General features: G+C 34.5%; 1 protein-coding gene across 3 annotated transcripts in view; it reads left to right on the top strand.

Moving 5' to 3' along the window:
* aux (cyclin-G-associated kinase) overlaps positions 1–25206 on the top strand; it is a 52169-nt gene that overhangs the window by 15775 nt on the left and 11188 nt on the right. For all 3 annotated transcript variants that reach the window (XM_071588880.1, XM_071588881.1, XM_071588879.1), the window contains 9 exons: positions 1806–2169; positions 3397–3530; positions 6136–6249; positions 6385–6490; positions 9923–10098; positions 10703–10926; positions 13602–14107; positions 16776–16995; positions 17893–18063. In XM_071588880.1, the coding sequence (XP_071444981.1) occupies positions 1806–2169; positions 3397–3530; positions 6136–6249; positions 6385–6490; positions 9923–10098; positions 10703–10926; positions 13602–14107; positions 16776–16995; positions 17893–18063 (2015 nt within the window). The remainder of the gene's footprint in view (positions 1–1805; positions 2170–3396; positions 3531–6135; positions 6250–6384; positions 6491–9922; positions 10099–10702; positions 10927–13601; positions 14108–16775; positions 16996–17892; positions 18064–25206) is intronic.

Here is a 25206-nt window from a genome sequence, read left to right as displayed (position 1 = left end):
AAATGCAAATTTCATTTAGTATTGATGCCACTATGGGAGAATTTAACTTGAAGAGTTAACTAGAAAGGATGTTGCAAAAAATTGAGAGCTCCTTTGGCAACCTGCCTTCTTCAAAATTAGATCGAGTTTTCATTGAAGTAATAATAATGACCGTTGGCTCTTATCTTAAATTTGATTATCTCTGAAGAAAAATGTATGCAAATTTAGCAAATATTCAAATTATGAGCCATACTGCTACAAAAATAGTGGTTGTATTTAATCAAGAATGAGTTGAAAACATCAGCATCTGTTATCCAACGTCATCTAATGAAAATGGCTGTTCAGTATTATTTCCATGATTGAAACACTTTTCAGCTGATTATACTTGATACTTTGCCCACTCAAAAGTATGTAAACCCTATGAAGTGAAGGATAATTATACAGGTAGTAGTTGTAGTTTTAGGGGAGGGCACTGACAGCTAAGGTCATTTGCCCCATTAGAGATAGATGGGAAAGGAAGGGTGGGGAGAAACCTGGCATCGGCATTAGCCTGCTCTTATCAAAAGGTGCCCAAGGTTTCCACAGTCCCATCTGATGGATGTCGTACTCACTCAAAGTTCTCTCCACAAAACATCGCAATTAGGGATCGGGGAACCACTGAAAAATATCTGTCACCTCCAGGATTCGAACCCATGCCCTCTCAGTGGGAAGCCAGTACATTAGCCACCCCACTATTCTGATCCCCATTATTTTACAGTAAAAACAATTTAGCCAAAGGCTTTGATATGTAGACCTTGCCTACTACTAAGTGAAATGGTGTGTTAAATTTAAACATTCAGAGTAGGAGGGTCAGCTCATTTCCACATGCTTCCGTAAGTTACTGAATCTGATATTCAATTAACAAAACTGCTTGGAATTGTCTGTGAGGCATCATCTTTATATGAATACAGAAGCTAACTCTTAGTAGCCACTACTACACAGTTTTCCATCCAAGATGTCATGCGCCTTATCCCTCATGCGTCGATAAATGCACAAATTTTAGAGTTAACTGCACCAAGCACTTAGGTAATTATGGGAAGGAAACCATGTTGAAAAATTATATTTAGTGATAGCAACTGTAGAAGTCTGAGCCTTTGTAATGTATGTAATTTTAAGAAGCAGTCTATCACAAAATGTTTAGTTAAAAACGTAGATGAGTTTTTTAGTCCACCCAACTATGTAATAATGAGTTTTCGCAGTAGTTTTTTTATTTAGGATTGATATGATTGCTACATAATACATCATTGAGAACCTGCTAACTCTTGAAAACAATAAATATATCTGGGAACTATCATAATTAACTAAATTCCTGCTGTGTGATATGGACCAACTCCTTAAAATTAATTTCAATCCTCAGCATAGATGAAGGACCATATGCAGTTGTGATTCCTTAGCCTCAGCATTGCCTATATCTGAAACCTCTGCCATTTCCTTCAATATCTTTTGCAATTCTCATCAATGGTTTATCTTTTTGCAAAAGTGTGTTTAAAGAAATTAGATCAAGATAAAATTAATAAGCTCAGGTTAATATTTACTATGGTAGAAAGCAGTGCAAAAATGCACCAAAGCAATTTTTCTCTGCAGCTCTAACAATAGAAAAAAACATTGAAACCCAGGTCATGGTTAATCATAAACTCTAACTTAGGGCTACCATATTACCCTAGCAGCATTGTTGAAAGTACTGATGGCTTATAAAATCTGTAATTAGAAGGATTAAACTGTATTTTTTTATTATTTTATGAAATATTTTGATCACCACTTAAAAATGGTCAACATTTTTCTTTTAGGTCAATAGCTCGTACTGATCTGGACTTCAGTTATGTGACTTCAAGGTTAGCTGTAATGTCACAACCTGCAGAGGGTTTGGTGGAGTCTGCATATCGAAATCATGCTGAAGATGTGAGAGCCCTTCTTGAGGGCCGTCATAAAGGCCATTACACAGTGTACAACCTGTCGGGGCGGAGGTCTGGCACGACTAGTCTCCATTCCAACGTTGGTGATGCTGCACATATGAGTGGTGGGAATGTGATGGACTGTCCTGGATGGAGGCCGCATAAGGCACCACCTCTGTCTGCTCTCTATACTCTTTGTGAAGTCATGTATGACTTTTTGGAGGCTGATCCAAAGAACATTTGTATAGCTCAGTGTATGGTAAGTCTTTAATTTCTTATTCATACACTTTCATGCATCTTTTAAAGTTCCAAAAGGATGTTTTAATACTCTATAGAAATGATTTGGCCCTGTTTTTGGCATGGATGAATGTATTAAAAGTTATTGGCGTGCAGTGATGAACTTTTAGGATCCATGGTGCATTTTATGAGATTTGGTGTAGCTGCAGTAATTAGTACTTGATAGTTATATGTGAAGTGATATCACTGCTTTTGTTTTTTTTCACATGGGGATTTATCCAGGGTCAATTTTAAAACTACGAAATACATTTTATTAAACTTTACCCAAAAAAATCATTAATAATATCTTTGAACACAATTTAGAAAATGTATGTATGATCGCAAACATGAAAATGTATATGTGATCACTAGTAATGCTAAGATGCTGGCAGAACTAGTGCTATGGACTAATTGCAGTTGCAGGGGTGCAATAAATCTGGAAATTCCCCTCTCCTCATCACTGGTTATGCGAAAAGTCACCTGTTAAGCAATTAGTTTTCGGGACCAATATTTTTGCTTGTTATGCAAATTACTTGCTGTATGTGGTACTCATAAAGCAAGGTTCCACTGTATATCACTTGAAATTTTTAGCTTAATTAGAAAGTGTTTTCAAGGAAAAATAGGTAATATTATTGTAAATATTTGCAGATCTTATTGTAGGGCATATTTCAATGAATATGAACTAAACTGTTGATAAAGAGACAGTGGTATTCCCTGCATGAGTACTCATTATTTAGCAAGGCTCATGGAAACTATGGTAGCCACTGAGGTTGTGTGGGGTGTATAAGTACATCATAATTTTAGAAAAAAACCATTCAAGCATCAAAGTTAGTGCATGTATAGAATAACCTTTATTATGATTATCATGCAAGTGTTTTTCAAGCGATGTAACATATATTTCTCTTGCTGATATCCAGTCTTAAATATGTCATGTTGATGAATTTCATCCTAATTTTGGTTCTTGTGATACTGATAGTATCTGTATGACAGGGATTTGGCTCAATCCTTTGACCCCAGGAAATGGTGCTCCTGATAGTTTTTTATTTGATATGGCAAAATGGGGCTGTTAGAATGGGTGATTGTGTTGGTATGATGGTTCCCAGATCAGGTTTTTCCTCGTCTCAAAGCTATTAGAAATTGAATTTGCTGGTCTTTTTTATCTACAAATACTCGTCAAGATCCAGTCATTATGATGCTTCATTCCTTTTAGGATGGGAAGGCATCTTCAGCTACTCTGGTATGTGCCTTCCTTATGTTTGTAAACATGTTTCCTAGACCAGAAGATGCAGCTCAAATGTTTGCTGTCAAGCGCACTCCTCCTGGTCTCCAGCCTTCGGAAATGAGGTTGGTTATCCTCTTTCATGGTGAAAATTTTGACCTTTGTTAAACTTTAAAAATGTTTTTCAAGAGCAAAAAGAATTTGTGGTCTCAGGCATAACTTTATGAAATTTGTATAACATATTGAAATGAAATGAAATAATTTACTTTGTAATTCCACACACTTTATTTAAAAAAACACGACCTAGGTTTCAACGCTGAAACCTGGGTCTTGTTTTTTTAAATAAAGTGTGTGGAATTACAAAGCAAATTATTTCATTTCATTTCAATAAGCAAAAAGAATATCTGAATGAAATAATGAGTAAGGTAGTTCCTCATAAGGAGTGCTTTGAAATGTAAAATAATACCTAGTATTCATATTATGTCAAATATGCTGAATTTAAATATTTAATCTACATGCATACAGATTTAAATTTCATACATCTCAAATACCCTAAAATGTTTTCTCAATGATATATCATCTTTTTGGGCTATTTGGGTAGATTGGTGTCCACTTACAAGTTAAGTTTGAATCTAGTCTTTAGATGGTACTGTCTGATCATATTTTAATAATTGATAATTAGCATACCCATAATTAATTTAGTTATCAAATAATTTCAATGCCAAATGCCAGTCAGTAGAAGTTGGCCAAGATGTTTTATGGCTTGCCTTTCAAATTTGTAGTAGGAGTTTCCTTTTCTGATTCAAGTTGACAAAATAAAATATTCTAATAAAAATAATTATCTTTCATTTTCATAAAATGTGTATGTAAATTATTTTCTGGAAAATTATGTCAAAAAGTTGAGTTTTCATGATTATTATTGCAGTAGGGTCTGAATTCCACAATGATTTTATGTAAAATTTAATCACTGTCTTATCAGACATCTACTGTGATCTTATGACCAATTTTTGAAAAGTATCTAAATTTGATTTATTGATTTTACAAATAACTTATTTACTATAATTAATGGTTTCAGGCATAACTTTGTAGAATTGTTCCAAAATGAACAATGTTAAAATAAAACTTTTTAACTCCACATTTTCATGTAGCGTTACAAAGTTTTATATTAACATTAACTTATTTAACTCTCAGAAGAAACAGTTATTTGTATTTGTACAAGTAAGCAATCACATTGAGGTATTTTGACAGGAATGGAATTATGTACTTCTGAAGAGACCCATTTCAAAATTGAAAGTTTTCTAACATTAAAGGGTCATGGAAATGCCCTGGGCCTCTCATGATGACATTCAGTTTCTTGTATAATATCAAAATTGCTCTTTTTACTGTCTTGCAGCTTTATTTCTCTGGGTATATGTATGAAATTTTATAAAATTGGCAATATATAGATATATGTGAATGGGAAACTGTGGAAGGTAATCCTTGATCTTGAAAGTGGTGCCATCTCATTTGCCATTGCAGTTTGGCTTATTCTGTAACCACTACAACTCTGAGCTAGGGCATTTAGTGAAATTGGGTTTACTATTGGTGTTGATTATATAGCTAAAACAAATGTGCTGTTTATTAATAATTAGATGAAGAAAACTGCCAGCAAAAAATGCTGGGATAAAATTGTTTTAGATGAGAAAAACAAGCTATTTCTTCAATTCTCAATATGGCACTCGTAATTTTAGCTTATACATTGAAATACTGAATTGTTTGATAATCAAAATAGCTCCAGTTTAACAATGGGCCATTGCCACAAATGATAGGAGTATGAAAAATGAATTTTACCTTAGTTCAGTGGGAAATTTGCTAATTTTGTAGTCAAAGAAAATTGTTGAGTCAAATAGCTCCTGCTTCATTGTTTGAGTATCACTCTTCAGCCATGAGAAGGTCAGGTTTAAGGTACCAACTATGCAGTCTTAAGATTACCTGCTGTTTTCTGCTTTGGAAATTTTAACTTGCTGGTTTGAATATTGTGTGGCTGTGATTTAAAAAAGCTTATTCATTGGTAGATTGGTTGTGGGCCATCCAGTTAAAATGGATAGAGGGATTTGGTATGAAACTTTCTATGGCATGTGGATGGTAGATGCTGCTTGCTATTGGATTTTTCCATTTAGGCTTCATATACTGACTGCTAGCAGCTTTCACCAACCACAATCTAGAGAACTATGAATTAAGATGTGATATCCCCAGAGGAGGGCAATCTGGTCTAAACCTTTTTGAGTTCATAGAATAAATGAAGGAAAATATTTTTGGCAAGGGTGAAATGTGGCCTTTTGCAGTTATATAAAATCATAATTTTGCTTTAAAATATTAATGAAAGTTATGTAAATTATATTCTAAGCATTTGTGGTGGATAAAAAGTAACATTTGATATGTTTTGTAATTCTAATATTTATACTATATTGAATATTATGCTATTGTATTTTTAATTTGGACAAGAGAGATATATTAGCATGCTAAAAATGTTTATCTGATTTCTCGCTATGTGTTGGGATAACAGTTTTTGAAGCATTGGCTATATTTATACTTATACTATTTCTTACGATAAGCGGCCATTTTTGGTCAAATTTTGGAAAATGCTCATGTTTTTACTTACATACATGTATTCAAATGCATTTATTATGCTAATGTGGTATTAGAAAAATGCATTGAACATTTTGTACTAATGCTCTTATTAATTTACAGGTATTTATTCTATTTTTGGAATATAATACAAAATCCTCCAATTTTGCCTCATAATAGGCCAATCCATTTGGCATATATCACTCTTCAACCAGTTCCATTGTTTACAAAAGTGAGGTAAGTATCAATTATTTCAAATCTGAAAATTTGGAACAAATTTTCTGCTAAATTATGGGCACTCATATGTTCACGCTTTGCAATTGTAATAATGGCACAAGGAAGGAAGTTCAGACATTTCTGTTATAATTTCAGAGATGGTTGCAGACCTTATCTAGAAGTATATCAAGGGGAGGAGAGGTTACTTTCATCATTGCAAGATTATGAAAAAATGCAGCTTTTCAATATAACTAAAGGGAAGGTAAAGTATGAAAAATATTCTTATTTGACTTTGTGCCAAGTAGGTGGCAGGTTTCCCTTGTCAACTGGGGGGCTTATTTTCCTGAAAATACTCATGGTCAATGAAATTACTGTCCATGGGAAATGGTGGGTTATATTTCACATGCATATAGTAAAACTTTGCTTGGCTATTTTCACCCTGATAAAATTAGTATGTCAAAACAGAAATCGTGGATACCATTACACTAATCCCCTTATTATTATTTCGGTCTTTCCTATTTCCTTTTTTAAAAAATAGTGGATGTATAAGATGTACACTATTTCTGGAATTTCAACTCCTTCAAGAATATGATTGAACAATTTACAGAGAAGCCTAATCAACTGTAGAAGTTAATATGTTCATAATTTTATCACAATTCCTACTGGTCCACTTGCCTTTCCATTCCTCGTCTTCATTAGTGCCTGTTTTACTTCTCTCTTTAAAATATACCCCATACACTTCTCAAACTAATGGTTTTTTGAAGACCTGTAGTTACTCAATTTGTTCTTTGAAGTGTTGTTTCCATTGTGTCATAGACACAGATTGTGGTGCTGGTTCAGGTTGGTTTGTCATTGTCATTTTTCTTGTTTTCCAGGATGCCTGTGATCTTCCATATTCCTTTAAAAGATCTATTTCCCCACGTATTCCATCCCATGTATCCATCCTCCTAACATTTTTGAATGTGTTTGATGGTCTTATTGCTTGCTCTGTACCTATTTAATTCTTCAGCATTCCTTTAGTTCAATCATTTCTGATATTTTTTTTATAAACAGGGTGTGGTGCTTAAATCCGGACAAATTTCAATTTGAATTTCCCGCCATATAGTAGTTCAACTGGAGGCACAATTGGCATCCTTGAAAGCCTTAGGCATCTAGTAAACAGTCATAGCATCAAATTGGCCGAGTTGTTACGTACACTTGAAGATTACAATCGAAGAGCTATTATTATCGAAAGTGTTTGTGCTGGGCCTTTGCCCTGTGAAATAGTTTGATTCTTCGGGTACCCCAGATCAACTGTTTACGATATTGTGGCTAAGTATAATGCTTTGGAGAAGAAGTCTGGGGGGAAGGTTTTGCTAACCCGGCGAGGAAGCCTCATTTGAGGAAACGTGTGTCACAAACTGCAGCAGTCGTCGAGAAGGCTTAGGCGCTGATTGCAGTGGACCTGGGGTGATCGCTGAGGAAATCAGTGTTAGAATTGAATGTTAGTGAGTGGACAATGTGTCGGATGGCAGTGGAGGACCTACAATACAAGTCGTACACAATGAAGGTGTGCCAGATGCTGTCTGAGGCTTCCAGAACAAAGCAGATTGCTCGCTGCAACCTGCTATTGTGTTCTATAAAAAATGAAGCTGCGGGGCAAATCAGATTCTTTTCAGATGAAAAAATTTTCACTGTTGATGTGAAGATCAAGCGGAGGAATGATTGCTGGCTCGCTCACGACCCCGAGGATGTCCCTATTGTTGCTCGAATAAATTTTCCAGCTAGTGTTCACTTCCTAGGTGTTTTGTCCAGGGAGGGTGATATTATGCTGCCACATTTCTTTGAAAAGGGACTAACTATCACAAAAGAAGTCTATCTGCAAATTTTGAAGAATTTCGTGAAACCGTGGATGGTAACTGTGGCCACTGGGAGACAATATGTCTTTCAATATAACAGTGCAATAGCTCATAAGAGTCATTTAGTCCAAAACTGGCCCTCAGATAACATTGGCGTGTTCTGGTCAAAGGATTTCTGGCCCCCGAATAGCCCAGATTTGAACCTACTCGACTATTATGTTTTGAGCATAGTCGAAAGAGTTACCAATAAGACCAGGCACCCTAATGTCACATCACTACGCACCGCTATTGTAGCGGCATTCGCGAATATGGACAGCACTATTTTAAAGAGTGCAGGCAAGCAATTCAGGACAAGATTGGAAGTGGTCATTGCAGCTGAAGGGGGTTACATTGAGTAATGTTACTCTTGACAGGTACCACTACTTCTATGTAAAAGAATTTTCATTTTCATTTTTATTTTTTTGTTGATAAATTTGATTTTAAATAAAATTTTCATTTGTCCAGATTTAAGTGCTATACCCTGTAGACACCTTTAAAATTCATGCTTTCACAGCTATACTAATCTACCTCTATGAACTGTTGCCTGCTGACTATTTAAAGTGTGTATCAGTATTCCGTCATTGTAGTTTGATTAAGTGTATCTCATGTTGCACATCAGTCTGTGGTGTCAAGGGCTTTCTTATAAATGTTAAAGATATCATTATTTGACAGTAGAGACAGAATGAGCAGAAGTTAAATTCGAATTGCACTTTTCTGAATATTATTTTTTATCAATTGGAAAAATTGTTGCACTGCAATTATGTTGATGGTTAAAGATGGTAATTGATGTACATGTTGATATCTAGGAGGTGGGCTGGAAAATTTTCTAAGCCAAAAAGAAGCTTTCATAATATGTATTTGCTGAATTAATATACCAATATGTTGTCTTAAACTGTTGTTATGTCAATATCACTGTTGTTGTAAGACATTCTATGATAGTGAAAGATAAAAGTCTTTCTATATTGCATTGTCATGGGTATGCTGCATGATCACAGGACTTTTTCATGCCAGCTTGTTACGGGGACTCATGTCTTTGAACACTAATATAATTGTTTTACGATTTTTATATCTGTTCAGTGATATTTTCTTATCCTCTCAATTTTCCCAATAAATATCTCAAAAATATAATTCTTCTCTTCCCCATCTTCTATTAATTTGCTGATGTAAGCACAGATTTTTTCATAAGTAAATATATCTATCATTACCATTTTGTATCGTGTAATTAAGTGAATTTTCCATTATGTAACACTTTTCTTCAATTGTTTTATATTTGAACTGAATTATAGCAAATGGAATAATGTAAAATGAAATTGAGAAGATAGCAAAACCAAAATGCACTCAATTATTGCATGATTCATAGTTGATAGTTATGCTAAAGGACACAAAGGTATTCCAATAATTTCATGTGGGAACAGCTGCCTGTTCAGAGCCATTAGTCTTTTCTTGAGGAATTAATTCAAATTCACCCACTGAAGCATTTTGAGTATACCAGGTTGAAGGGTGAAATAAAAAAAATATTAGTTATTATATATTTTGCTGTTCCAAGGTAGTTGGGTAGGCATTGAGTTAAAATATGTGGCAAAACCACTGTCAATTAATGAAAATTTGAAAATCTTCGAGTTTGTGTGACTGAAATTTTATTTCACCTTTGGTTTTTGAGAACCATGTATACTGAAGGGAAATGGTTACCTGTTGTTCAGAAGCTTAGTTTGCTCAGGATTGACTGGCCCATGTTGGCAAGGGAGACCTATGTTCTTCTCAAAGAAGATTGATCAAACTTGATTGTTTGGTTTTCAAATGTCTTTTTTTTATAACAGGTGACTTTACCCATTGAGGTTGATGTGTGTGGAGATGTTACAGTGTGTGTGTTTCATGCGAGGAATACTTTAGGAGGTGTGATGTCTCAGGGTCGCCCTACTGGCATTCATATTGCACGGGTTCAATTTCACACTGGGTTTATCTCTCCTGATAAAACATCTCTACAATTTTCTAGGTAGGAGTTAAATACTATTGATATATTTTTTAGAGGTTATGCTTTTTGTTTATGCAAGTTCATTTCCCACCATGGATTCAAAAGATATGCAATACATGAAATCAGGAATTCATTTTTCTTCCAGAATATGAATTTAAAAATTTGCATAGTGTTTAAATTAACAATTTGCTATGCAATTCCCTTATGGGAAAATAAATTCAGTTTGATATGAATAGCATGCACATAAAAATGTTATTTTCTCTTGCACTATTAAAATTTTTCGTGCTGCTTTGTATGTTTTTAATTACCCCATGAGCATATATGCACTTTCAGTAGTTTCATGAACTATTTGGCCTCCAAAATAATTATGAATTTTGAATGTATATAAATTTAAATATTTGATTTGTGTGTATCATGAAAGTTCTAGATCTAATGATTTGCATTTTGATATTTTCAGGTAATTTCACTGTCATCTCTTGATGTCATTGCATTACCTCATTATTCCTATTATTTTCCCTGAATAATACCCTAACAGTAATTTATCCTTTATGCATTAGCAATTTAACTAACATTTTTGGGTTTACTTGCAAGCACACTTACAAAATAAAACACTTTTCTTTCTCAGGTCAGAAGTTGATGGTCTTCAAGAAAATACAGATCACTATGGAGAAGGGTTTTCTGTAACTATCACCTTATCTGTAGGTGAAGTTGGATCAAGCACTTCTGGTAAACCACTAAGACCACCCCCTCCTGCACCATGGCAAACCCATCCTCATCATGTGAGGAATTATGCTCCTGATGTTCTCTTCTCTACAAAAATTGAAATGGAGGAAAACTTTGACACATTCGGTAGTTAACACATTTTTTCTTATAATTCTCTAAGTTACATTTCAGTGAAAAACTATCATGTCAATGCCTGAACATTAATGTTAAAATGTTATTCCTTCAATGCTAAGATTGTCTTGGGCTCTGTTCATAGCTGGAAATGGGATTTGTGGAATTTTATCCATTTATGGCCCAGGAGAGTGATGGTGACGTGCTCAAGACTCCTGAATAAATAATCAAATGAAGATGCTCTGTTATTGTACTTAACATGTTTATTGCCAGCATCAGGGATTTTACGTGAGATGGGAATATCCATCCAAATAACAATTATAAGGTCCAATTGTCTTTTGTGTGGAAAACATATAGTTGATAGTGGAAGTAAAACTGCTGTTTATGTTTTCTTCATTTGAATCCAGTATGAGTGACTAGCTAAAGTAATTTTTTAAAATCATGAATACATGAAATAATAATTGCCTGTGGCTGTATCTACCATAAGTTTACAGAAGATTAGAGCCAGGTGATTGAAATTAATTCCAAACATCAGAAGGATAAAAAAATAAACATTATTTACAAGCTAACGCAATATGCCACCTTATTGCTTTTTCGCTATTATTTGTGAGTCGAAACGAGACATTGGTTTGTGTGCCCTTTTATTAGCTGTATAAATTAACTTTCAGCAAATCAAATATAAAAAAATAAGAGAATGAATGAAATAGAATTTTCTTGTTTTGTTTGCTTTGCTTTGTTAGTATTGGCAATCAGCTGTTCTAGACACCCTCCAAGTTCTATGAAAGTGCCGCCTATATGGTGATTGTTTCAAACCTGAATTGAGTTAAGCTTTTGTAATTTAGAATTTTATCAAGAAAATTACCGATGGAGAAGAAAATTGTATACAGCAATGTTTAAGCTTGAAGTCATCAATTTCGTGAAAGAAAAAGGAAATCGTGAGACTGCAGGGATTTATCTATTAATATATCAAAGTTACGTTGTAGTCAGGAAAAGTGGATGATGTCTGGTATGAAAGACTACACAGAATTGGGAAGGATTAAAAAAGTGTCTTATGAAGAAATAAGTCGATGGATTCTGGAAAGTTGGCAGGGTGTTAGAGTGACTTGTGCAAAAAATGGATTAGGAAAACTTTAGGCAATATTTCAATGCCAGTACTAGAGGATGAGGAAGAGTTGGTTTCAGAGAGTGAACTCGGTGATGTGCCTGAAGAGATAATAAATGCACATAATTCATTTAATTGTGATTCAGGTGTCAAATTTCTTGCATTCGAGTGAGCCACCTATCCTATCATATATTTCTACGTACGTGTATATAATATGCCGGACTCTACGTACACATGAAGTACTATATATTAGAATAAAGAAGTACTACGTATTAGAATAAATGAAGTATAGAAATTATATGTTTTTTCTTTTTCTCATGGATTTATGAGATGAAATAACTGTAACAGTAGCACATCTGTATTAAGTGGAATACAGTTAGAAAGGCATGCTTCCAGACTTATTTATTTTTGCGAGACTCTTCTTAAAATTATTGTGTACATAGATATGTACATGTTTGGTTTTTTTCAATTTTCATTACATAATGTCATTGTCATTTTTTCCATCATTTGAACATTTTTGTATAGATAACGCACGCGTTATAAATGGGAAAATATGATAATACGATGTTGTTAGATGGCCGTTGACATTATTGCATTATTTAGATATTAGCCATAATTTCATTTTGCTTTAATGTAATAATGTTATCAGTAAGTGTGGATTACAGAGAGCTTCCTGGATGCCATAACTATTGCAATCAGCTCAGTGGATTCTGTGAAGGTAAATGTTGCTGACCACAAGCATTAAGTCACCCAGGGGAAAACAGATCGAAAAGATAATTTCTGGGTAATAGTTTCTCTTTAAAGGAGCCAACTATTACTTATGTCTTAAATGAGAAAATGAAACAACAATGTAAGTGTTGTTGTGGTCGAGGATGTTATAATCTTGGAATGGCAAGTTATTATTTTGTTGGTCATTTTACAGCCAAAGTTTAAGAAATTCATGTGCCATACTTTAGTTTTTTCAAGATATATGTCCTGAATGAAAGAAGGATATTCTCAGGATTTTATGTACACTTGGAGAAGGTCTTTGACCTCATCAAGCAAAACAAAATGTGAAGAGACAATAAAAGAGAAACAGGAATTAGGCATTCAAGCAGTCAAGGTGAATGGGGAAGAAAATGGCATACTCAATGGTGCAGATGACATAGCAGATAAGTGAGAAGTCCTGCAACCATCTCTTAATGCTAAGGACCAAGTAGTTCAACAATATGAGCATCAGCAGGAAGAAAACTAAAAGAAAACTCCTAGTGTATGTGGAAGATAGTATATTACTATTCACTGTAGCTTAACATTCTGTATCAAGAGCTTAAGGTAATGATGATGTTTACATATGACAAACTGCCGTGATTTTATCCTGTGAAGCAAAAATTCATTTTGGGAATATCTGCTGCCAGACTTCACCATTAAACTGATAGCTTTCTAGAGGCATGTAATTGGGTTGTGGGAGATTTACAAATACCTCCTGAGTCTAATGGGTAATTCAGATGAGACACCATTTAATTTGGCATGCCATCTAATTATACAAGTAATCAAAAAGGTGTAATAGTAAATTATAATAAAGACTATATATATATAATTTTCTTTAAAGTGAATCGACCGGGTCCTCGGAACCAGCAACCATCCCCTCACCAGAAACCACCCAAACCACCAGCCCCAAATATTGGACCGACTCACCCACAGCCACCTCAACCCATGCCTGTTGCCAAAGATGACACAGAAGAAGAAACATCCCAGTCGGAACCAAAAATTAGCGCAGAATCGAAAGTTAATGAGGAAGCTGACCTCCTAAACCTTGCTGGTAGTGGGGCAAGTGATTTGTCTTCTGGGATGAATTTTTTAAACCTGGGTGGAAATTCTCATGGTGGGCCAAATGGGAGTAACGTTGACCTTCTGGGTGGATTTTCTAATACTGCAAACACATCCTCTGGGCATCCTGGTGGACGTGGCACAGGAAGTGGCACATTTGATGGCTTTGATCTGCTTGGCGGAAGCACTGGAGTGCAGGCAGGAAGTCAGCAGGCCACTTCTAAGCCTCAATCAGATCTGTTTGACCCATTTGGAACTGCCGGATCTCAGTCAATTCCAAGCTTACAGGTTTGTCAGATTATTTTGGGTTAGAAAATGAAACAATATTTTTTAAACTGTCATGACAGTACCTCATCTTTGATCACATATATCAAGTTTCTCCTCATAGGATTCCCTTGATCAATTTGCTGATGATTTGTTTCAAATGTTACTTTTTTTTATATAGAATAATACCAAAATAAATCCATTAATATCCTTTGTTGAGTGAGTGTCACTGCAAAAGTCACATCATAAATCTAAACATTTTTCTTCAAAGTTTATAATTTTAATATGTGGAGGAGCATTTTACGGTGAACATTAAATTGAATATTGCTCCTTTTGAGGTTAAAATTAATTACTTTTTATTATCCATAGTTGCTATGTAAAATGAACCAATTGGATGGAGAATATAATCTAATTATGTTGATTTTGAAAGGAAATGTAGTTTTCCATCTTGAATGCTTATAAAATATTTTCTTGATTTATTCCTTCATTGTCATCTCCATCATCTTTAAAACATAAATTAAATTTTTCATTATTGTTGAGCTACATCAATCCTGTATGCATATCCTCAAGTTTACCCCAGTCCTCATTTGCCTGCGCATAATCACCAGTATGCTCAAAATACTATTTGCTCGTAGCCAAGAAGAGGAATACCAATGTCTTCTTATTCAATTTTGAATTTTCACCATTTGAAGACTGTACTTTATATCTCAGGTTGATTACCTGCCTGTAGTTCCCTCTACTAATTCTACTTGCACTAAAAGCGACCACAGTTATTAATTTTCCTGGGAAAGATAAGGCTCCCTCCAAGACTTCTCAATTCTTGTGGGTCGTGTAGAATCTTTCTACTGTCCTGATATTTCTCTCAATTTCAAATATCTTCTTATTGTCACTACCTTAGCACATTGCTATTCAGCCTGGCCAGAACTTCTAGGATATTAGTCTGTTGATTTGCTTTTATGGCCATGATTAAGGCTAGATTAACTGTAGGTTATCCAATACTTAACCCTGTTAATGCTTAAGTGGTGCTGACAGTGCAACTTTTTGTTTGAATCTGCATGGATTAGGAAAGAAAGGTTAGGCATCACAGGTGATTGCCATGGATAATTTCTGGCACAAACATATACAGTGGAACCTTATTGTATTGTTTTATGGGATGTTGAAGACTGTGATAGAGTGGAGAATGTTAGGTAAGCGAGGGAGTGGCAGGAGTAGGATAGGGATATTGGACGGAATTAACGGAATAAAGGGAAGTAGGAAGTTTACTGGGTTGAAGAGGGGCTTATTGTAGGATATGTTGTTGGGTTGTGTTTCATTAGGAGAGGCAAGGAAATTGTTGCTGTACCTTGTGGTAGCTTGTGTCCATCCAAAACCTACCTCAACCCATAGATTACCAATAATAATATTAATAAATTGTTTTAATAATTTTTCCTTATGTAAATTATTCCTGTATTTAAACCAAATTTCTCGATTGAAATTGTTTTTTTCTGGATTGCATGAACTTCCAGGTCTAGCCTTATTCCATAAACTGCCAGTTATTGCAATAATTTCATAATATTTCATAACATGCATCAATGACTAGTTAGTGAGTTTTACATAATTTCAATCCTAATACCTGTCATTATCTTCCTTTGAGTATGGTAGGCGTGACATTTTTATTGGATGAACTTTTTATTATTGATTTGTTTCCTACATAAGACCCCTTACCAAATTAGTTATTTTAAATTCAAATGTTAAAAAAAATGAGAACATAAAGGTATTTTTTAAAATGCCATACGACTGACAATTATTTCAACTTTCTATATTCTTAGTTTGTGGAAACTGAGTAATGTTTGTGATTATAGACGAAGCTTCTGACAGAATAATAAGGTTGATTTTATCTATTAAGATAATAATACCATATCTCTTCTCCTGTTTATAAGCATCACCTGTATGCCAGTGCTTATTTTATGTGGATACTTGTATGAAAACATGTACCGTTAGATGCATATGTATGGTATTAATTAAAAAAATACCAATTAACTTGGGGAAAAAATAAAATATAATTAATCATAAGATTGATTGAAATGCTTTCCATAAACCAGGAAAAAAGTGCAATGCTCCATTATTCACTATTCTAAATTTGTTTGTGAAATCTCAGTATGAGCAGTAAGCAAGCATTAAAACTTCAGTATGTATTTTGAAATTCCAGGGGATACTGGGGGTTTGACTTGGAGAAAGTGGTGGAATTAATTTGAAAGCATTATAACGCAAATATATGAATTTAATTTGATCGCATAATTGATGATTATGAATGTTTACATCTTCAAAGTCAATGTGAGAGTCAGATAAGGACTTAGGTGTTTTAACAATTCGCTGATAACTAATTGTTATCCTATAATTCAAATTAATTTGGTAACAATTACATAGTTAATATTAGCTCTAAGGTATAAGTTATTTATTAGGTGATCATAACGCTTATGTTAATTTTGGGCACAAATGTAAATCAGCCATACTTCATGTAGTAGCAAGTGAACCTCCTTTAGCAGTTATGTTGTCAAAACCTGCCACTTCTAATTGTGATGCCTATGGTTCATGTACATGCTTAAAGTTTATACCTAATGGCTTAAAACCATTTCACCAAATTAACTGTACTATGAATCAATGAAAGTGTTTTTGTTTTTGCTGTTAATGATTCTATGTATTTTCTATTCAGCCTGGAGGAATCTGCACGTCTGCTAGTCAAGGGAACTTTGCCTCATTTGAAGAGGCAGCTAGAAACAAAGGTGATCAGGGATCTGGACCAAACCTTTTATTGAGTGGATCTGGATGGGATGGAGGTGCTTTCCCATCTCCCAGTACTGGTGGATCAATTCCTAGGAATGCTAGTACACCAAACCTGGAGAGTCGCGCACGAGATCCTTTTGCTGACTTAGGTTTGTTGCGTTACCATTTCATATTATTTGAAAAAGAAGTAGTTACGGTCTAAAAAGATCATTTCATTTTGGCAGGTCATAGTTATAGGTGTGTCGTATGCTAAGTTTCTAGTTGACTTGGTAATGTCTCTTCTGTGAAGGATAGACAAAAAACCTGTTCTGCTCCCACTCCCATCTCTCAGTGTGGTGGTAATAGTTATGAAATATTTTTGAAGTAATATGATTTCTCAGTCCTCGATATAGATGTTCAGAAGTGGGAAACAACTATTTCTGTAATTTAGTGGTCAGCAGATAAAGATACATCGACATTTTCCTTAATCATGGTGATTGATGCCAAGGAGTAAATCTATATAAACATGGTGTTTGTGTGTGTCATTGTGACACCGGTGGAGGTAAGTTCTCATAAGCCCTGGGTGTCCATATGCTTTTGACTCATGAGAATTACCATCCAGCATAGACTCAAGTTTTGGAGTAATTATTTCTTACTTTCATTTGTTCATCATCTGTAACCCTTTCCCTATCTTTAATCTTTGTGCGCCCTAAATGTAATAGCCTTAGGCCATCAGAATTGCTGTTCAGCCATAGTTATGCTCATCTGCTTGTCATATTTACTTTTTCTACTGCCATAATTTTCAAGATCCTCTATAGAATTATTGTTCTTGCATGCCTCCATTTATTTACTCATAGGAAGGTAAAACCCCAAAAGCTAGATGTATGTTGAATTCATAATCACAAGAGGCATATGAAAGTGTTATTTCGACTCTTTACAGTATTGAGAATAAAATTATTCTTGCAACAGAACTCGTCCTGACTTGTCAAAATGACCTCTTTGAGAATTCTTGTACCAAAGTTGTTTGACTCCAATCCAACAAGTGATTAAATGGTGTCACTCTTTAGGTAACCTAGGAGGCTTGTCTGGTGGTGGATGGAGTGGTTCAAAGCCAACAACACCAAGAGCAGGAAGTCCTAGCCATGGAGGCCCTGGCCTTGCAGGTGGTTCTCCCCAGCACAGATTAAGTGGAGGATGGCAGCAGCCCCAGCCTACCACTCCTGCCAGAACACCAACAGGTACATATAAATAGTTTTGCATATTTCCATGCTTTATTTGGTTGGTGTATACCTGTAGATAGATGAATAGATGTATTTTATGTGGGGTAAGAAAGAGATATTTTAGTTCCTTCTTTCACCCAAGTCCTAGTACATATCAGCGTCCAGTTTGTGTTTGGAGAATTAGGGAAACATAACCTGCATGTGCACATGTAGTACGAAACTAGGATTTTAAAAAAATGTATCCATGTGTCATCCCAATCCCATATTATCATTTGAACATCAATTCCTCATTAAATCAAAGTTTCTACTGTCACTTGCAAGGTTGAGATATATAAAATGAACCTGTTGGAAATTATGATTCCTTGCCATTTTAATTTGACATTTCTAAAGAAAATTATTCTTGATCAAACTCAGCCTGTTGTCATGTGGTGTATTGTACCAATAAATTTTTAAACATATGCAATTTATATGCGAAGCCATTATGCAGCATGCTCAGTGGCTTCAGTTATGGTCATAAAATGATGCTTTACATTGTAAGGTTAATTGTACCCCTTGCTAAGTTGAAGGACAGGCTCATAATTCAGTCTGATAGCAAATCTTTCAGCACCCACCTTCTTGATACCAAATTATTTTCTTGCTGTTTCTGAGATGTCTATGTGTGTGAAACACAAAAAGTGTGAAACTAGCTTGTATTTTTAATATACCCAGGAAAATGAAGTTAAGTAGAGTAAATCCTCAATAATCTGAACCTGGTTAATCCAGACTACCATTTAATACAGAGGAGTTTGACCATGTGGTACAAGTTTTTTTTAAAAATTTGATCCCAAATGGCACTCTATGAAGTGAATCTAAGGATCCTGGTAAAAAACTCAGTAAAGAAAGGGTCTTTTTTTAACTGTGTGTTAATGCAGATGGAAGCCACAAGTTGAAGAGTGTTATTATGAGAACATATGGACAGTCCCAAGCTCTGAGGAAGATAATTAATGAACTCTCTGTATTCAATAGAAATTTGGCAAATTCTTGGTTTTCTGGATTTATCGTAACAGACTGGTTCCACAATCAATTGTTCACCTAGAGTCAATGCTCTGGGAATTCCAAAGGATGAGGTAAAAATCCTTTTGATTATGGACAATGTTCCTTCCCATCCTTCCATTGACAATTTGCTCAGCAGGCATGGTAAGATTAGGTGCTTTACTTTTATCCCAAACACAACTTCATTATTTCAGCCTATGGTTCAAGGAGTAATCATTTCTCACAAGTGGGTGTACAGGCAAAAGTTGATGAATGACAGAAGTGCTAGAGTCAATTGATGACGAGAGTGAATGTAGCAGGGGGCCGAGAACAATAGTAGATATGAAAAAACCATAATTTGAAGGCTGTGTTTCAAATGTGCTGATTCTGGGAGGTGAAACAATTCACTATTGCAAATGCATGGAAAGGATGTTGTGTGAAGAGGAGGTTGATTTTCACTTCACAGAATTTGAACCTGAAGATTGTCATTGAGGTGGAGGGTTAACACTGATTGAGGAGAGTACAAGGAAAATATCCTTGCCTGTTATAGATGTTGAGGAGTGGTTTTGTGGTGACAAAGGTGATTGAGGTTTACAAACATTACTTAAGCAGAATTAGCTGATACTGTTTCAGCAGTAGAAATATCTCTTCGGAATCTTAAAAGAAGCCTCCTGAAAAGTCAGTTATAATCTCCAAGATTAGGGATGATGATGTTTATTGGTTCTCAATAGATATGTTTGAGAAGTGATTAGAGCAAATCACATTAATTGCAAATATTTTATACAAACACAATACAATTGAAATTGATAGCCTGGATAGTAGCATAAATTTTATAGATGAATCGCTGGACACAGACGTACAGCAATACAATGACTTGTATTATGGGCATTTGAGAACTCTATGGGAGCTTGCAATTCATAGGCAACTCCAAAAAAGCAGACAAAGTAAAGTTGAAAGATTTTTCAAAATATTTCCCTCTTATTCCTGTGCATCTCTGCCGTCTAGTAAATCATTCTTATGATGGAATGTAGGAGGTCCACGTGCGGGCATGTGTTACAATAATGAAATATTTTCCCTGTGAGATTTAAAAATAATAATTTTTTTTCCTCTTGTGATTGCTAACTTCCCTTTGCACTAATTATTTATTCATTTTATATAATTTAATTTGTCTTTGTAATTCTGAACACACTTATAGATAGAATTCATTGACAGAGTGTGGAATATGTGTCTAGTTTTTTAACTTTCGATAAAATAGTCATCTAGTGCTATAAATTCGTCTAGGAATAATCTTAACATGAATGAAGGGTTATAATACCTTTTATTTCAATTCATTATATAATGAAATTAAAAAAAAATAATTTCTAACATAATGATCACGAGAATAAAGAAAAACTTTCACATCCTTATTCAATTGTCTACACCTGTTTATATGGTAAACTTCATTTGCTTTTAAATTGTGCTTTCTTTAAAAAATCTAGCGGAATCCAATTTACCGAACTATATCATGTTGTCAAATGGGAAAGCCTGTAATATCCTTAAATATTTCAGCAAGATGAGTTAAAGTTATATGCATAAGCAGGTTTGTCCTGGAGATGGCACTTGTATAATTTAAGCATGCCTGTTGTAAACAGAGTTGACTCACCATTCCATATGCACCACTAAAATTAATGAAAGATGGCTAGTAAAATTTTATGAAGTTTTTGCTTGCATTTAGTAAATAATAACCTATTTAATTCTCTTATTGCATTTGAAGATAAAATAAATGAAATAATATCATTGATAAAGTAGCTAATAACTCATCATCATTGTTGATTGGTGGGTCACGGTAGTCCTGAGGTAGAGAGTTGGACTACTGACTTGAGGGATTGGGTTTGATTCCTTGGCAAGCCTCTCTAGGCACCTGCAGCTCCACCCAAACTTTGTGATTTTTTGGGTACCAGGTCTTCCGTGGGAAACCATAACTGATGTGTGAATTTCCCTTGTGTTCGGGTTTAGTACTGGGTGAACTCTACGATCACGTACCAAACCGACCTTCAGGTTCATTACTGTGTATATTTTTGATTGAAGTTCTTAAAGAATAACTGAACTAATTTATTAGGATGGGACTCTGCAAGGTATTTTATTCAAATAGGATTTTGTCAACTTTACATTAGATTTCATTTGAGGCTTCCTGTTCTCTTTATTAAGTCATTTTAAGGGCACACAAGAGTAGTAGTGAAAAAACTGTGACACTGTGTGTGTCAAATCCCTATTTAATCCAGATCTCTGGCCCCATATAGTCTGGATTAGTGAAGGTTGACTGTGTGTGCAATAGGTTTTAATGATTCAATTCCTAGGGTCTGCCTTCTCTGTTGCAAAATTACATATTTGTCCAGTCCACTGTATGTATATAATTTCTTGAATTTGCTGATCCCAATTCTTGATTATTATTTCTCCCTTAAATTTGCTTTTTTCCTGCTTTTTTGTAATTGCCTATAAGGTTTTATTTAATAACATTTATTTATTTTTATTGATATGTTTGTGATTTAAGGTATTTTTTTGTCTCTAAATGTTTTAACTTAATTTCAATCTCTGCTGTTGTTTGCATTATTGAAGCAGTGGTTAAAGGAAATTTTTCTTTCGACTAACTGCCTATTGTGTCTTGAGAGATTGAGACACCATCACAGAAATGCACTGACATTCCTTAGTGCTCCCCAAAAGTCAAAAGATAGTGGGCAGGCTATGGGCTACTAAATATCTGTTTTGCTAGCAGAAATTTCATATGCAGAAAGGGACTACTAGTTTAATTATCCTAAGCAAGCTACTAATCACTTTTCATTCCCCCGAAAAATTGTAATTGAAGTTCCTAGAGAAAGTTCAACAGATTCAGGCTTGAGGTCGTGGAAGTTCATCATAATGAAATAAGAACAGTTTGCACTTTTCCACAGTTTATTTAACGTACGACGCGTTTCAACTCACAGAGTCATCATCAGGTACAAGACCTGGTATCATCAGGTGCAAGTCTTGTACCTGATGATGACTCTGTGAGTTGAAACGCGTCGTACGTTAAATAAACTGTGGAAAAGTGCAAACGTTCTTATTTCATTCCTAGAGAAACAAAAAGTGACAGTTTCATAGCCCTTTCTTTAATCCTATCACCCTGAGTACATGGAAGAAGCATTGTTCATGGTATTGGACAGGAATAAGTCTCTAGATAAGATCAGTAGTAAGTTAGATGCAAAAAAAATCCTTTTAATCAAGACTTCTATAATGCAAGTGTACTGTGGAAGGGGATTGATGTTTTGTACAAAGTATATTTTTAGGTATGATGAGTAAAAATAAAAGCTATTTACAGTATTAGCAGTAGTCTACTGAGATTAGGATAGGATTTAGATTGATCCTGGCACTAAGTGCTTCTGATCTGGTAAGCCATAAGAAAAGAAAAGTTATTTTAAAATTAGAAAAATTAAGAAATTATTAAGAAAAATATTCTTAGACCTTGTGTTCCATATAACAATAGCTCATTCATTAGTGCTGTATACTTTTTACCTACCTTGATTTTATCCAAAATGCCTGTTATTTCTCTCGCTTTTCCAGTATTCCACTCTATATTACCATTTTCAGCATCTCATTGCCTCTTCTTCATTCACTTGTCCTGCCCTGTTCAGATATTGCTTGAGAAGAGGGACATGTCCTACTCTTCCTGGAGCCATATCTCTCTTCCCCCACCACTCCTAAAACTTGATCTTTTGTTTTGTTCTCCTTCAATTTTATTTTTTCCATTATTCTTTACAAGCACACCTCAAAAGTCTCCTCTCTGTGCTTATTTTCTTGCCTCAGTGACCAAGTTTCTGAGCCATGCAAAACACTGTTCCATTTTAAAGTGTTCTCTAGTATTTTCTTTAAATCTTTATCAATGTGCTTGTCATCAACTCCTGCCTTTTTGTAAAAATTTCTTTTAGTGTTCCCCCACTCTGCCCATTCTCATTTAAAACTTTTTCCAAATAGGCCAACTGTTTTACTTATTTTTGGTGAATTACTATTCTTAATTGTTAATCTTAGCATTCCTACTTCCTGCTAATCTCATTGCATTCATTTTCTTGTTATTGATTCTCATGCCAAACCCATCGCATGACATTATATGTCTCAACTTTGTCATTGGAGTGAAATGTAATTGGTACCCAGCTGTTAACCCATTATTTGGATTAGAGTCTTGTCAAAATGTTAGTTTTGTATCAGGGAGAAAGGATACTGAAAAGTATGGTATTTCATTACCATCTTAAGAAAGGGGAAAGTCAAACTTATTCCTCCAAAATGAATGCTGATGTGTCATCTATGTGGCATTTACCACTAGTAAATATGTAATTGCATATGTTAAGAAAGACATTGTAATAATATGTTACAACCGTAATTTAAACAACCAGATGGCCATTAATAAAATACATGCCTTGATACATGACCATTTATCAACATTGGTATTCCAATCAATGCTGTGGCTGGTTGTTCCATGATTTTTGCAGAAAGGGGAATTTTGGAACGGTAAAGTAGGTGGTTGAGATGTAGTAAAAGCAAATGCAGCTGAGGGGAGCAATTTAAAAAAAAAATAACAGTATAATTTTTAGCAATACTAAAAATTAAATGAAAAAATTCTGAAAAATGTAATTTAAAAAATTATATGAAGCCAAAATTTACCTCTCAACTGATGGAAAAATTGAAATAATGCTAAACCATCAAGTATTAATTGTCACAGTAAAATTAGCAAAAATTAAAACAAGGTAAAGCTGAAAAAAACTAGTCTTGGATTGGGATTTCGTAGGTATCCTTAGAGCCATTACCTGAGATAACTAACATGGCGGCAGTTGGCACTTTTTGCAACATTTAAACTTAATTTCCTGGTCAATTATTGCCTATCTATACCCATTAGGGGGTAATTTTGTATTAGGAGAGTTATGGAGGATCTGTCACATTGCAGGGAAATTATCCATGGACCTAGCCATTTTGAGAACTTTTTCCAAATGTATTACAAATCACAATGATATTGATTGGGATGAGAAATGTCTCTCTTGAATGAAATAATCTCCACTGCTGATCTAGCTGACATGTATGTCTGTAAGAAATGATATATTTTGATCCTTGTTTGCAACTATTGGGTTTTCTTTAATTTTTTTTCAATTCTAAATGCCTAAAAAAATGACTGAATGAATGCTTATCAGCTTGGTAAGGACCCCGTGATTGAATTTGGGTTTAATCCCTTGTTAACTTTTTTCATTTTTTATATTCCAGATGTTTCAATGTATAACTCTGCTATTCCCACACAATGCCTTCAGCTTTCAGTATTTCTCATTGGGATATTGAGTTGCTTCATCCCGGTCTATTCCAAGGGGACATGTTAAAATGGCGAAAAGCTTAAAATTTGGTCAATTTTTCCCCCAAGAGTTCATATGATTTGTTGTGAGCAAATCCATTTTTTATCATTGAAACATAATTATTATTTATTCTCTGCAGGGGATCGGAATACAATCCAACAAGAAGTCAATTGTACATGATATAAGGCACGTCACTGTATGATATATCACAAACTGCATTGAAATATGTAAAAAAATACAACAAACTAAACAGGAATATTAAAAAAATTACATTGTACTTCACAGAAATGTAAAAAAACTTGCAGTGGATCATACTAATGAGTATATAAGTATATTTTCACAGAGTAGAAAATCTCCTTTTACAGGTATTCCCCAAGTTTCACATTAAAACTACCATAATTTTCAAATCTATTTCAATAATTGAGGTAAATCATAAAATTATTTTATGCCTATTTCCGTGGGTTCACCTTTTAAAGCTTTAGTTCTTACACATTTGTAATGTATATTATCCATACCTCTTGTGCTACGGCCATGCACATGAACGTTTGGTGTGAAGCTGTTAATATTTTATTTAACAATAGTTGTTAAGCTTAAAATATATGTAGAGGAAGTAATTTAAGGTCATTGAAAATTGGCAAGGATGGGGAATCATATGGTTTCCCAGAGACGATCTGTTTAGCCAAGTACAGAAATTTGTAGAAGTGGTGAACATTTGAATTCATGGTTTGTGTTTTCATAATTTCTAAAAATGTTGCAAATATATTGGGTACATTCTTGTGTTTTAATAGTGACACTAGCTCCATCT

This window comes from Hetaerina americana, unplaced genomic scaffold (genome assembly GCF_022747635.1).
Source record: "Hetaerina americana unplaced genomic scaffold, ioHetAmer1.1.p SCAF_30, whole genome shotgun sequence".
Classification (NCBI taxonomy): domain Eukaryota; kingdom Metazoa; phylum Arthropoda; class Insecta; order Odonata; family Calopterygidae; genus Hetaerina; species Hetaerina americana.
This window is presented reverse-complemented; position numbering and strand designations above follow the sequence as displayed.